This window comes from Columba livia, chromosome 28 (genome assembly GCF_036013475.1).
Source record: "Columba livia isolate bColLiv1 breed racing homer chromosome 28, bColLiv1.pat.W.v2, whole genome shotgun sequence".
Classification (NCBI taxonomy): Eukaryota; Metazoa; Chordata; class Aves; order Columbiformes; family Columbidae; genus Columba; species Columba livia.
The window spans coordinates 2300470-2314382 of NC_088629.1; the positions used below are offsets into that span (position 1 = coordinate 2300470).

Consider the following 13913-nt stretch of genomic DNA (forward strand, 5'->3'; position numbering starts at 1 on the left):
CCCTGAGCCCGCGGCGCCATGTCCGCTGCTGCGGGGAGGCGGCGGAATCGGTTTGCTTGGGAAAGCCCCTCGGGATCAAGAGTCCAACCGCTCCCCACCCCTGTCCCTGCCCCATGTCCTGAGAACCTCCTGTCCGTCTGTCCAGCCCTCCAGGGATGGTGACTCCAGCACTGCCCTGGGCAGCCTGTTCCAATGCCCCACAGCCCTTTGGGGAAGAAATTGTTCCTAAATCCAACCTCACCCTCCCCTGGTGCAACTTGAGGCCGTTTCCTCTGCTCCTGGCGCTTGTTCCTGGGGAGCAGAGCCCGACCCCCCTGGCTCCAAGCTCCTTTCAGGCAGTTCAGAGATCAGAAGGTCTCCCCTCAACTCCTGTTCTCCAGCTGAACCCCCCAGGTCCCTCAGCCGCTTCCATCACATAAGAGCCACGATTTTCTGGTGACAACCAGGGACAGGGCAATGGGTGCAAAGTGCAACACAGGAGGTTCCGCTGGAAGATGAGAAGCAACTTGTTGGGGTGAGGGTGGCAGAGCCTGGCCCAGGCTGCCCAGGGGGTTGTGGAGTCTCCTTCTGTGCAGACATTCCAACCCGCCTGGACACCTTCCTGTGTAACCTCATCTGGGTGTTCCTGCTCCTGCACTGGATGAGCTTTTGGGGTCCCTTCCAACCCCTGACATTCTGTGTTTCTGTCATTTTGTGATCCCTCCCGTCCCTTTACCGCCCCCCCGTGCCCCTGGCGCTGTATCTCCCCGCCGAGCCGCCAGGGGGCGGTAGCGCCCGCGTTGCGGGGAGGCCGGGGCGGCGCTCTTGCGTCGGCGGCGCGCGCTGCCTTTCTCCGGCGGCGGCGAAGATGGCGGAGCCGAGCGGCGGCGGGCCCGGCCCCGGCGGGGAGGGCGAGGCGGGGCCGGGCGGCCCCGGGGGGACTCTGATCCGCGTCACGGTGAAGACCCCCAAGGACAAGGAGGAGATCGTCATCGCGGACGGCGCCTCCGTGCGCGAGGTGGGGGCGGGCCTGGGGGGTGTGGAGGGGCGAGGGGAGGCTGGTTTGGGGGTGAGGGACACAGGGGAGGCCTGGCTGGGGGAGGCAGGGTTTTTTTTAGGGGAGGAACTTGGTTTTGGGAGGGGTGAGGGCTTTCGAGGGGGAGTGAGGGAGCTGGGGGTCCCGAGAAGTGGGGGATCATGGCTTTGGGTGGGAGGTGGGGGGCACAGGGACTCGGAGGATTTTTGGGGAGCTGGGAAGACTTTGGGGGCACCCCCTTGGCCTTTGGGGCCTTATGGGAGCCGGGCTGTGAGGGAGCTGGGAGCCCTGGGTGAGGGCAGGTGCTCAGAGGGGGCTGGGGGCGGGGTGGGGAGCTGACACTTGGGGACAGTTCGGGGCGGGGGGACCGGTCCTGGGGGAAATTTCGTGGGTGTCGAACCCAGGGCGTTGTTGGGGGTGTGCGGGGGGCCGGGAGAGCGGATTCGTGGGGAGTGGTCAGAGGGAAGGGAGCTCTGGGGTGGCTGGTGCCTGTGGGAAGGGTTGGGGAGGAGAAGGGAGGGTGTTCTGTGAGTAGTCGGTTCGAGGAGGGTGCTGCGATGGGGAGAAGCAGCTTTGGGGACGGAGCGCCTACAGGGCTGCCCACAGCGTGTTGTGGGGTGGGAGGCAGATCCCTGGAGCGGGAGGAGAGGGGCTGGGCGAGGCTTTGGGGCAAAGGGTGCATGGAGCAGAGGGAAGGGGGACAGGGAGGTCCGCTCCCGCCAGGGAGCTCCACCGGGCACGGCGGCGTGGGGCGAGCGGGGGTCTGCTGGGCTTCGCCAGGGCTGCTGCAGCGCTGTGGAAGGGGCCGTGCCCGCTGGGACGAGCTGACATCGGCACGGCGCTCAGCTCCTTGGCTCGCTGCGCGCTTTGGTCTGGGGTGCAGGGCGCGAGGCTGTGGGTGTGAAAGACCTGCCGGAGGTCCCTGTGCCCTCCTGCTCCTTCCCGCTCGGTTTCCGGGAGCCCCGCGGGATGAGTGGGATGCGAAGCGATGGTTTGTGCAGAGGAGAGCGGGAAGCTTTGTGACCAGGATGAGCCGGCGCTGCGCTCTCCCAGGTGTTGTTTTTGATGGTTCAGGTGTAAACGCTGCGAGATCCTCCGGGAGAGATGTGTGCTTCTCTTTCTCTTGGCAATTCCTGTAGTTGGTGGCTTCCAAAGACAAGGCCTTTTTTCCTCCTAAATCAGCTTGGGAATGCCCCATAACAATGCCAATTTTATTGGCAGGTGTTAATCCCAGCCCATCACACGGTAAAGCGGTGCCAGTGTTCCGTGGCGTGGCACGCTCAGAGGGAATTCAGTTGCAGAAACAGGAATTGGAGAAGACCTAGTTTATTTCCATTGGCTGACAAAGGATTGTTCCCTTTTCCATAGAGCTCTGTCCTGTATTAAATCAGACTTGGGCTTTCCTTAGGAAAAAAAAAATCAAATGAGCAGAGAATAAAAAAGAAAAATCAGGCATTCAGAGGATAAATGGTATATTCTGATTAGACCTAAGAGCCACGCTTGATCTTGCTTTGGAAGCCTTCAGCTCATCTTGAGGTAATTGCGCTATTCTTTTTGAAATTTACTCCGCATTTTGTAAGTGTAGACTTGCCTTTTATTTTCCTTAACGCCTCAGACATCCTCACAACCGGTGACTGAATTGCTACCTGCATGGGCTCCTTTTGGGTGAGGTACTGAAGGACCATCGGTTTCTTATGCTGTTTGCATAGTGGATGTGATATCTGGAGCATTAGCTTTACATTTCTGGTCTTGGTCCTTTGTCTGAAAAGCTCTTTGTTTGTTTTTCAGTTCAAAGAAGAGATTTCCAGGAGGTTTAAAGCCAAACAGGATCAGCTGGTTCTGATCTTTGCCGGGAAGATCCTGAAGGATGGAGACACGTTGAATCAACACGGGATCAAAGATGGGCTGACTGTACACTTGGTCATTAAGACTCCACAGAAGTAAGAAACTGTTTCGTTTTTGGGGCTGAGTGAGGGGAATAAGCGATGGTGAAGCTTTTCGGCGCTGGCGGTGACCAAAGCGGAGCAGTTTTGGTGGCCTGAGTGCCGGCTCCGGGCTGTATATGAGGCTCCAGCCGTGATCAGCAGTAAAACTGGCCCCGCCGTGGCTTTGCCATACAGCTGTGGGCTTTGTACCTTGGCCTGTCTTTTCCATACGTTACACACCTGTGTAGGTTTGTGGCAAGTACCTGAGGGGGCTGACTCTTCTTTAACACAACTTACGTATGCGGCTTTATGTATTTTAAGCCTTTATAATATAGTAATCTTGGAAGAACCCATCGGAACTTGATACCATCCTAGTTCTAACAATTTGCTATGAGCAGAAGTTATTTTCCCAAGTGAATTTGTGTCAAAGTGAAAGCTAATACCTGGTTTTTCTTTCTCTTCCTGTCCTATACTCTGATGTGAGCCTGTGCCGTGCTCTCTCGGTGCCATGGCAGGCGTGCCACGTGGCCACAGCACTATCTATAGGGCACAACAGTGTTTCCTTGGGGTACCTATAGGCCTGTCCACAGGCAGGTGGGTGCTCCGCCTCGGAGGGGACGTGCGGAGCCTCGGGCCGTATGACCACGTGTGGCTCTTGGCTCAAGCACAGCGCCGCAGGTGCAGCACATGGTCGCTCCGTTTGGACTGGGCTCGTGTCCGTCTGCACCGGCCATGAGGAAAGGACACAGGACTGACCACAAGATGCTGCAGTTTACGCTTTTCCTGGTGCTCTCCAGTGGGCACAAACAGTTCTTGGGAACAATTGCTGGACTTGAGGTGCAGCCACATCTTGTTGATAGCCAGAGGCTCTTTGCAGCCATCCCTTGGGCTCCCCGCTGCACTCTGCTCAGGCTCCTGCTGAGCGGCTCTTTGTACAGCCCTGCTGTCCCTTGGGAGAGCTGCCTTACTGCCTTAGTCAAGATTAGTGCTTTTATTTATTTCTCTTCTCGCTTTTTTTCACGAGGACAAACATGTGTATTGTCAGCTGCTGCAGGAAGCCTCTCTCTGGATTCTGCATCTCCAGGTAGTCCGACAGGCTGATGTTGTTTACCGCCGTCTCCACCGCAAACCGCGGTACTCGTGAACCATTGTGAAGGGTAAATCAGAGAGCCGTCCTGGACTGCTCATTTTTTTCCCTCTAATAGTCACAGATAAGTGGTTACTGAAGGTGTCAAAGCTTCTTCCTGTGCTGAGAGAAACCAAGTGACCTCTCTCCAGCTTTCTTCTTCCTTTTTTGTTCGGCGTCCTTTTTGCTTTGTTTCCCCACTCTCTGCCTCCCGCTCAGTGGCTGCTGCTTTTCAGATGAGGCTGGAAAGTGGACAGGGACCTTCAGTTTGATTTTTGTTCTTGAACTCCTAGAATAAGAGTGAAAAAGGAAGGGGAGTTAGAAAGGAATCATTCTTGGTTTGGGAACAAAAAAATCAAGAAATCATTGTTCTTATTTACTTGTCAGTGGCATAGTAGCGTTTCTTATCTGAGGCAAGTAAAGTGAATTTTGTTGTCTAATTTCACGTGAAAGCTCTTCAGCACTAGTTCAGGACTCACTGTCATGACTGCACATGTTTCAGAGAATCTTCACATATTCTCTTTCAAATTCCTATAAGAATCCTGAGGAGGAGGCGCGATGACAAGGTACTAGTTTGGGTTGGTTTAAGTCAATGTAGCTGATGTCCAGCATCTGCTACGCTGTGTTTTGTGGGCGCAGTGTCTACGTGTGTGTATTAGCAGCTCTAGTCAACTTGTGTTGGATGGAGACGCGTGCAAGGTGCAGCAGATGATGAATTTGGAGCCAAGCTGACCAGAAACGTTCTGCAGCTTCACAGCACAGGTGCTACCTGCTTCGTGCCTCAGTTTCCCTATCTGTAGAGTAACACCAATACTTCTTTTTGCCCCCAGGAGCACTGATAGGAACGTTGGGTGCATGGGGTGATCTGCAGAAAAGCAGATTCTTGTTCACCCCGTGCACTAGCCCGGCTGTAACCTCCTGTGGTTTCTGTGGGAGCAGCAGGAGGATTTTCCTGTTTGGAGCAAACTCATTGCTCAGGGATATAGCTGAGGTAAATAGTTCGGGGTGATTCAAGGAAAAGCTCGATACGACTCAGGGTAAGACCAGTCAAGCCACTTCATGTGGGCCAGAATAAAATGTCAGGGGTTGTTGTACCTCAGGATGGGAGGCAGATTCCAGCAGTTGGAAGGCATCTGGGAGCAGAGCTGTGCGTCCGTCTGGTGGGAGCGGGAGCAGCCAGGGACAGCAGCGGGAAGGGAGGCTTGGTCAGCGTGGGGCGCACCCTCCGGTGTCCCCCACAGAGGACGCTGCTCGCCTTTCCTGAATCTTAGGAGTTTAACACCTTGTTTTGTTTCTTTTCAGGGTCCAAGATCCAACATCTGCTGCTTCTGCCCCCAATGCTGCTTCTGCCCCCACTGCAACCCCTTCTTCTCCTGCTGCCCCATCTCAGCCTTCCACATCCAGCAGCTCTGCTCCTGACGCAGGGAGCGGCAGCAGACGGAGCAGTGGGTCAGGGACCATGGGAGGTCCTGGAGATGGAGGCCCTAACAGTGCGACATCCATCCTGTGTAAGTGATGGCTGTGAGAGGATGTGACACAAAAGAAGAATTTCCTAGGATTAGACCAAGGAGTTGGGACTCTTGACCCCTGGAGTTGTTTGTGTGTGCTCTGGGCTTCGCGTGAGTCACTTCCACTGGCGTACCTCGCTTTCCTTTGGGCCCCACAGCAAGAGAGACCTTGTGGCGCTGGAGCGAGTGGAGAGAAGGGAACGGAGCTGGGGAAGGGAGCACGAGTGTGATGGGAGCGGCTGAGGGACCTGGGGGGTTCCGCTGGAGAACAGGAGCTGAGGGGAGACCTTCTGATATCTGAACTTCCCGAAAGGAGCTTGGAGCCAGGGGGGTCGGGCTCTGCTCCCCAGGAACAAGCGCCAGGAGCAGAGGAAACGGCCTCAAGTTGCGCCAGGGAAGTTTGAGGTTGGATTTAGGAACAATTTCTTCCCCAAAGGGCTGTGGGGCATTGGAACAGGCTGCCCAGGGCAGTGCTGGAGTCACCATCCCTGGAGGGTTGGACAGACAGACATGAGGTTCTCAGGACATGGGGCAGGGACAGGGGTGGGGTTATGGTTGGACTCGATCTTGAGGGGCTTTTCCAACCAAAACGATTCTGTGATAATGCCGAAGCCCTCAGTGAAGCGTGCTCAGGGCTGTCCTGCCTCAGAGCTGGCTGCTGCAGGAGTACGGGATCGCCCTACATCAGCCTGGGTGCAGATCAGCTGCTGTGCTTGTCTCCTTTCTGCAGTTAGTGACAGTTACTGACTCCTGCCTCTCTCCCCGCGCGTTGTTCTCTCTCCAGCTGGCTTTGGTGGCATCACTGGGCTGGGCAACCTTGGGATGGGCTCTGCCAACTTCATGGAGCTCCAGCAGCAGATGCAGCGGCAGCTGATGTCCAACCCAGAGATGCTTTCTCAGATCATGGAGAACCCCTTGGTGCAGAACATGATGTCTAACCCTGACCTCATGAGACAGATGATCATGGCCAACCCCCAGATGCAGCAGCTCATGGAGCGAAATCCGGAGATAAGCCACATGCTGAATAACCCGGAGCTCATGAGGCAGGTGAGTCAAAATGCCATGACCTGGTTTAAAGCATGTTCAGGAGCATCTTTGTGGACCAGCGTCAGTGTCTGCTCTCCAAAGGGAGTGTGTGGATGCCAGATTGGTGATTTTTTAGAGATCTCTTCCTTCCTGCTGTAAGCTCCCCACAAACAGATGGTGGTCTTGAGTTATGTGAATACTGATTACTCAACCCACATGCTTCCAACTCTTATCTGCCTTTCAGGGCTATTGAATTCATCATGTGTTGAGCAAAAAAAGGGATGCTGGGATCATCCTGGCATGCTGCATAAAGACTTCTGTGTTCTGATTCAGGTGCGGGAGTAAAAGCAGTCACAGAAAAGTGAAGCTACTGCGAGAGTTCTTCATTTCTCTCTTGATAAAGTACAGACTACAGAGCTGTACAGTCAGTATTTTACTGCTTGTAGCAGTGAGGAGCACTAGTTACAGGCCAGGATCCTAAAGGTCTCGATGTTCTGTACAATCACAGAACAGAGAGGACCCGTGCCCGTGAGGACCGGCTGGCTGGAGCAGCAAAGGCTCCTCGGCAGGGAAGCGTAAGGACGAGTGAGAGCCCAGGTGTTAAACAGCCTGAGAGGACTCTGCTGTTCCCTCAGGAAGGTTTGTCAGGAGGCCTTTCCGGGTTGTTGCTGAATGAGCCTCCCCTCCATCTGCTTCTTGGTTATCTTCTGCTCAACTGTGTTGGCCATACATGAAATTCTAGAGCTATAGGACTAAATTGGGCACGATCCGTCCTTAAACAGCTCCTCAAACGAGATCTGGATGTTCCTTGTGCAGGGGAGACACATCAGAACCCTGGAAAGGGTGGGTTTCTTGTTTTTCTGGAAATGGAAAGGATCCAATCTCTTCCACCTTCTCAGTTTTTGAACGCAGTCCATCTCCTTTGAGTGGGAACATATGGATGGTAAATGTTTGGATGTCCTGATACTGCTTAGATACAAAACAATCTCATCCAGCTGAATTGAGGTTGAGAAAGAAGAGAGCTGAGCAAGGATGGGAGGAGCCAGGATCCCTGGGCTCTCCCTGCTTGGATAAATGATCTCTCTGCTCTCTGGCTGTGAAATGGGTTTAATTATACTGGGAGCTGAGATTTAACTCTTGCAGTGCCTGGCTGGTGGCTCAGTAGAATACCACTGGGCTGCTAACCAGTCTCTTGATCCACTCCGGCCTTCCGTGGTACCCGCACACCTGAGCTTTCCACATTTCCGTCCTTCTTGCAGACAATGGAATTGGCTCGTAACCCTGCCATGATGCAGGAGATGATGCGGAACCAGGACCGTGCTTTGAGTAACCTCGAGAGCATTCCAGGAGGATACAACGCCCTGCGCCGCATGTACACGGACATCCAGGAGCCCATGTTCAGCGCAGCCAGGGAGCAGGTACCGCCTGCCTTGCCGTAAGCGGGGTGCTGTGCGCGTTTCCCTGAACCCCGTGCTAACGGGGCTGCCTTCCCAAAGATAATGAACGCAGCCGCTGGCAAGAGACTGTTGCGCAGCATCACTCATCTGCTTTTCTTAGGGGGTTCGTTTGTATCTGAGCAGGGACCTGCCCTCGCTCCTTTGGTCTCCGAGCAGGCTGGATACCAGCTGTGGCCAAAGTGAAGGCCCCGTAGCTTCGTTAGCGCAGCCCTCTGCTCTCGGCAGGGCTTACTGGATTAGCTCAAGCGTGGCGCCTTTGGGTCGGAGCCGGCTCGGAGCGCAGGAGGAGCGAGCGCAGGTCTGTCTGCAGAAGGCTGTGCAGACGCACTCCCGTCTGGCATTACCTGCCGGCGCGGCCGGGTGCTGATTGCACATGGGTGTTTCGAAGCCTTGCATTTGGGAGCCAAATCTAGGGCTGTGGCCGCTTCTTGAGCCTGGTCTTTTGCTAAGTGAGGTGTGTTGTGGATTACAGATTTCTCCGGAGGCAAATTACTCCAAGTGTTAAGGAAATTCTGGACCTGGATGAGTACGATGGGCCGTTCCCTAGCTCATACAGCGGTGGGGCCAATGTGACGTTCTCTGCTGGCTGATCACACCTATTTCTTTTTCCTTAGTTTGGCAACAATCCTTTCTCTTCCTTGACGGGGAATTCTGATAGCTCAAGCTCTCAGCCTTTGCGGACGGAGAACAGAGAGCCGTTACCGAACCCCTGGAGCCCCACGCCTCCTGCTTCCCAGAGCCAGGTGCCCAGCAGTGAAGGGAGCACTGGTTCGGGAACCACACAGAGCACACCGACTGTATCCAACCCCTTTGGGCTGAATGCCGCGAGCATCGGGGCTGGTACGTGAGCAAGAGAGGAACCAGAGGGTGCTGCTGAGAACAGGCTTCTTTGGGGGGTGCTTCCCTCTCTTTGGGGGGTGCTTCCCTCTCTTTGGGGGGTGCTTCCCTCTCTTTGGGGGGGTGCTTCCCTCTCTTTGGGGGGTGCTTCCCTCTCTTTGGGGGGTGCTTCCCTCTCTTTGGGGGGTGCTTCCCTCTCTTTGGGGGGGTGCTTCCCTCTCTTTGGGGGGTGCTTCCCTCTCTTTGGAGCACCGGTCCCTGGCTGCTCCCCAGATGAATGATTCTAGCCCAGGTGCAAGCACAAATGAGTTATTTTGTGTGCCTGTTACAGTGTTCCTTTGGGAACTCTGATGTCCCTGCCGCCCTGGAGAGTGTGAGAAAGCGGCAAGCAAAGCATTGCCATGGCTGTCAGCAGCCGTATTTGCCGTTTTGAGCAGGGGATGAAGCAAAGACCTTGCTGTTCTTTGTTGTATTTGGGGCGTTGTGGCAGTGCTCAGGCTTGTAAGGAGTTTTCCTTTGTCTCCTCTTCCCGTTCCCCTTGCAGGCATGTTTAACAGCCCGGAGATGCAAGGACTCCTGCAGCAGATTTCTGAAAATCCTCAGCTGATGCAGAACATGATCTCTGCCCCTTATATGCGGAGCATGATGCAAACCCTCGCCCAGAATCCGGACTTTGCAGCACAGGTAAAAGTGTTGCAATTGTCTTGTGACAATTGCCGTGAGCACAATGCTTGTGGGACCGCTCTGCTTCCATAGCCGGGAGTGGTTCCTCTTGCAGAAACTGGAAAGCTGGGTGAATATAGACGGTTTTGTTGTTGTCCATGGTTTGAAGGCTGAACACTGTGGCTTAGCAGAGCCCCTGGCAAAAGCAGGTGGCTTTGAGAGGGACAGGGAATGGCCCTTCTCTCTACCCATGGCCAAGTGGCCCCTGTTCAGCACTGCTGCCAGGAATTGAGCTGTCCCGGTTCAGTCCCCGTGAGCAGGAGAATGTCTTGAAAGGCCAGGGAGGGAGTCAGGGGCATGACTGACTTAGAATCATAGAATCATTTCAGTTGGAAGAGTTGTTCTTCATGGCTTAGTTACATAGGGTTTAAGAGCCGGTGGCAACAACCCTCTGACCCTGCCTACGTGTGCTGTCTCTTGCTAGATCATGGTAAATGTCCCCCTCTTTGCTGGGAATCCACAGCTTCAAGAACAGCTCCGCCTTCAGCTCCCTGTCTTCCTGCAGCAGGTAAAGGCCCCTGGCTGGCCCTGTGCTGCTCTCAGCCCCCACGCTCCACGGCTTTTCCGTCCTCTGGAGGAAAGGGAGTATCTCGGCTGCTTAGTCAAGCGGAGTAGGAAGCGCGTGGGCTTGGGTGGTTTGGGCTGTGAAAGAAAGGGGTTTGCACAGGGGAGAGAGGAAGGGAGAGCTCGCTTAGACAAGGCAATCGATATTAAGGCATTTAAATTACCTAAAGGTGGATTTCAAATTAGACTAGTTAAGCTACATGAAACCCCTGTGTGGACAGTCACTGTAATGAGCTTACAAAAATTAAAACGGCTAATTGCGCTCGAGCAGCTGGTTCGCTCAGGTAAATCAAATAAAATCACTTCAATTCCGAAGGCGTGTGCCCCCCACTTCTAAACTGATTCACCTAGTTCGTTTTGGAAATTGGATTTGAACTCCGCGAGGATCCCTGTGGGTGCGCCCTGCAGTCTGGAGACTCGGAGGAGGAACCAGACTCGCAGGTTCGCTCTGGCTGCAGGGCGAGAGGCGCTGCACTGATTTAAAGCCGGTGCGTCTCTGGCTGCGGAAGCTCTCGCTGGTTGGTACCGCTGTGTCTTTTTGCCTTTGTTCGCAGATGCAGAACCCAGACTCCCTCTCCATTCTCACCAACCCCCGCGCCATGCAGGCTCTCCTCCAGATCCAACAGGGACTCCAGACGCTGCAAACGGAGGCCCCAGGACTAGTGCCAAGGTAAGAAACGCTTTCCAGTGGGTTTCTGTGGGCAGAGCTGATGTGCTCGATACCAGCAGGCTGTTGATTCATCGAGGAGATCTGCTTAGGGCACTGTCACGGAGAATTGTGTGCACCTTCAGGCCTCGGAGCTCCAGCTAATTAGCGCTTTCCACTCGTAATTCATACAGGAAATCCTTGACCCTTTCTTTTTGGAGGAAAGCTTTGAAACCGCTCGGTCCCTTCCCCATCTTTTGTTTGCGATAGTTGGTATCGGCTGAACGCAATAATTTTATCTCTGAGGAACAGTATGAGACGCGCAGCCCCGAGGCCGCGTGGGGGCAGACGGGCAGCGTGGGACACGCTTGTGCCTCCGTTAGGAACGTTTACACCTTGTGCGACCGGGACACAAATGTGCCGGTTTGACTCACAAAGCTGTCGTACAGGCCTCAGCAAGTGGGTACCGCGCTGCCCGGCTCTCGAGGGACACCCACAAGTGTCAGCTTGTCCTGAGTGGCCCTGCTTCCCTCCACAGCCTCGGCTCCTTCGGCTTGCCTCGAATGCCCCCGTCCTCCACAGGAGGAAGCACAATCCCGGAGAATCCCGTTCCCTCCGCTTCGACACCGGCCAGTGCCTCTCCCGCTGGGGGTGGGAACCCCCAACAGCAGCTCATGCAGCAGATGATCCAGCTGCTGGCCGGAGGAAGCTCTCAAGTATGTAACACCCGATATGATTTTAGTGGGGGGAGCATCTCCAGGGGGAGCAAGAGGTTGTCCTGATCCCACCCCGCTCTGTGGTTCGCAACAGGTTTCTCTTGGGCATGGTGCTTTCTGTGAAGTCTGTTGTCTCAGGCTGGCTGGTTCTTTGGGGTGTCGGAACCCTTGGCACAGGTTTGAGTGTCAAGGATCCTCTCCTAGTGCTGCTTCCACCTGGTGCAGAGCTGGGACTAAACCTACAGAGAGGGGGGTAACGTCGCTAAACCAGCCTGGAGCGGTTGAGCACACCTAAAGCTGAGCTCAGGCTCCCTGCTCAGCCATCGCCGCTCGCTCCGCCTGAGTTGGACGTTGATCTCTAAGGTCTTTGTCCTTTCCCCCCGTAGGCGCAGAGCCCTGAAGTGCGATTCCAACAGCAGCTGGAGCAGCTGAACGCAATGGGCTTCATTAATCGTGAGGCCAACCTGCAGGCGCTTATTGCCACCGGTGGAGACATCAATGCAGCTATTGAGAGACTGCTGGGCTCCCAGCCTTCCTAAACTCTTGTCACGCTGCCCCACCGACGCCAGCACATGCATCCATACACATGCACAAGGGGATCTTTCAGGAAAGCCCACCATCATTTTCATATCTGACAGCTGTCTATGTATTTAAAACAAACGACAAAAAAATACAGCTTAAGCCCTGCCCTTCCTACTAAGTTAAGATTTCATGTTGAAATGCTCTTTAACTGGCTTGTATGTGGATTCCAGTTCTCATCGTGGCCACAGAGACTTCAGATGTGTATTTTTTCCTAAATATCTCTGTCTCAGACACTCTTCTCTCTCTCTCTAGATGGTAGAGGCGATACTTCTAGTTACTTACCTGAATGATTGTGTTTTGAGTAGCTTGATTTTAACTGTACATGATTCCCTCCCCTAGCCCTCCTTTCAGGCAAATATTTAAAACTTGAGCCAAGTTTGGGGTTTGGTTATTTCTCCCGGCATCTTATTGGGAATGGATCAAAAGAAAAATGGAAATGACCTGGAAATATCTGATGTCATTTGTCTTAATGTTCCGTGGGATGAGCTGAGCCTGTGTCCCCTGCACACAGGTGGCTCTGATCTTGTAGAGGGTTCACGTGCGTGACAACTACATTTGAAATGCGGCCACTTTATGCTCTTGGGATGGTATAAAGGAGCCTGGGTGGTATAAAGGAACCCTCCAGAGATCAGGCTTGCTGTTCTTGAGCTTGAGTTGAGAGCGCCGTGCGGAAGAGCGTGTTCCAAAAGGGTGTTCTGCCCGGGCAACGTCGCTTTGCGCAGGGGTGGCAGGGCTTGGGTGGCTCTTGTGCTCAGTAGGCTGTAAAAACAACAACAAAAAGAGAAATTGAAAAAATAACGATCATTTTGCTTCACTGGAAAATGTCGAAGTTCATGTTCTTCCCAGTTTAGATCCATCCTCCATCCAACCCCCTATCCCATTTTGGTGTGTTTCAATGGTAGGACTCTCCAAGGAACTCCCCGAGGACCAGCAGGGTGATACTTTCCCAAGAGCCTCCATGGCTGTGTAATTTGCATACCATTTTTATCAAAGACAAATAAATGCGCACAACCATCTGTCTCCCTGCACTCCATGTATCTTCCTTGATTGCCACCTTGAAGCTGATTGAGCTCCCCACGTTACTGGTGATTAATCCGTGTGTCCCCCTGTGCTCACCTCCTGCAGATCACGGGGGGTTGTGCCACCTCCCCACCTGTCTGCGCGTCCTTCCCTCTCGGGGCAGGAAACCTTTTTGATGCAGAACAAATGCTGTGAAGCCCAGTCCAAAATGTGGCCCTAAATGTGCCTGTTTGGAAGCCTGGAATGTGTGTAGGACAAGGTTACCTTGTCACAGCAACCCCACGCAACGCTGCAGGCTCGGGGATGGGTGACGGGAAAGCTTCCCCATGGAAAAGGACCTGGGGGTGTTGGTGATGGGCTGAACATGAGCCAAGAGGCCACGGGATCCTGGCTGGTACCAGCACTGGTGTGGCCAGCAGGAACAGGGCAGCGACCGTCCCTGTGCTGGGACCTGGGGAGGCCAAACCACGAATGCTGGGGGCAGTTTTGGGCCCCTCAGGACAAGGCTCAAAATGGCGGCACCAGAGTCACCTCAGGGCTCAGAATGGCGGCACCAGAATCACCTCAGGGCTCAAAATGGCGGCACCAGAATCACCTCAGGGCTCAGAATGGCGGCACCAGAATCACCTCAGGGCTCAACATGGCGGCACCAGAATCACCTCAGGGCTCAGAATGGCGGCACCAGAATCACCTCAGGGCTCAGAATGGCGGCCCCAGGGGTGGCGGGATCACCTCCCACCAAGAAAGGCCTTGAGGTGCTGGAGCGAG

At 54.4% G+C, this 13913-nt stretch overlaps 1 protein-coding gene across 2 annotated transcripts; it reads left to right on the top strand.

Moving 5' to 3' along the window:
- The first annotated feature begins 791 nt into the window (after positions 1-791).
- UBQLN4 (ubiquilin 4) lies at positions 792-13145 on the top strand. Of its 2 annotated transcripts, XM_065042939.1 has the most exons (11): positions 792-997; positions 2804-2955; positions 5369-5574; positions 6359-6621; positions 7860-8018; positions 8672-8897; positions 9439-9578; positions 10042-10125; positions 10736-10851; positions 11366-11543; positions 11930-13145. In XM_065042939.1, the coding sequence occupies exons 1-11, from the start codon at positions 848-850 to the stop codon at positions 12080-12082; spliced, it is 1827 nt and encodes a 608-aa protein (XP_064899011.1). In that variant the 5' UTR covers positions 792-847; the 3' UTR covers positions 12083-13145. The 2 variants fall into 2 exon arrangements, with proteins under 2 accessions (XP_064899011.1, XP_064899012.1); XM_065042940.1 differs by lacking the exon at positions 10042-10125.
- The last annotated feature ends 768 nt before the right edge of the window (positions 13146-13913 follow it).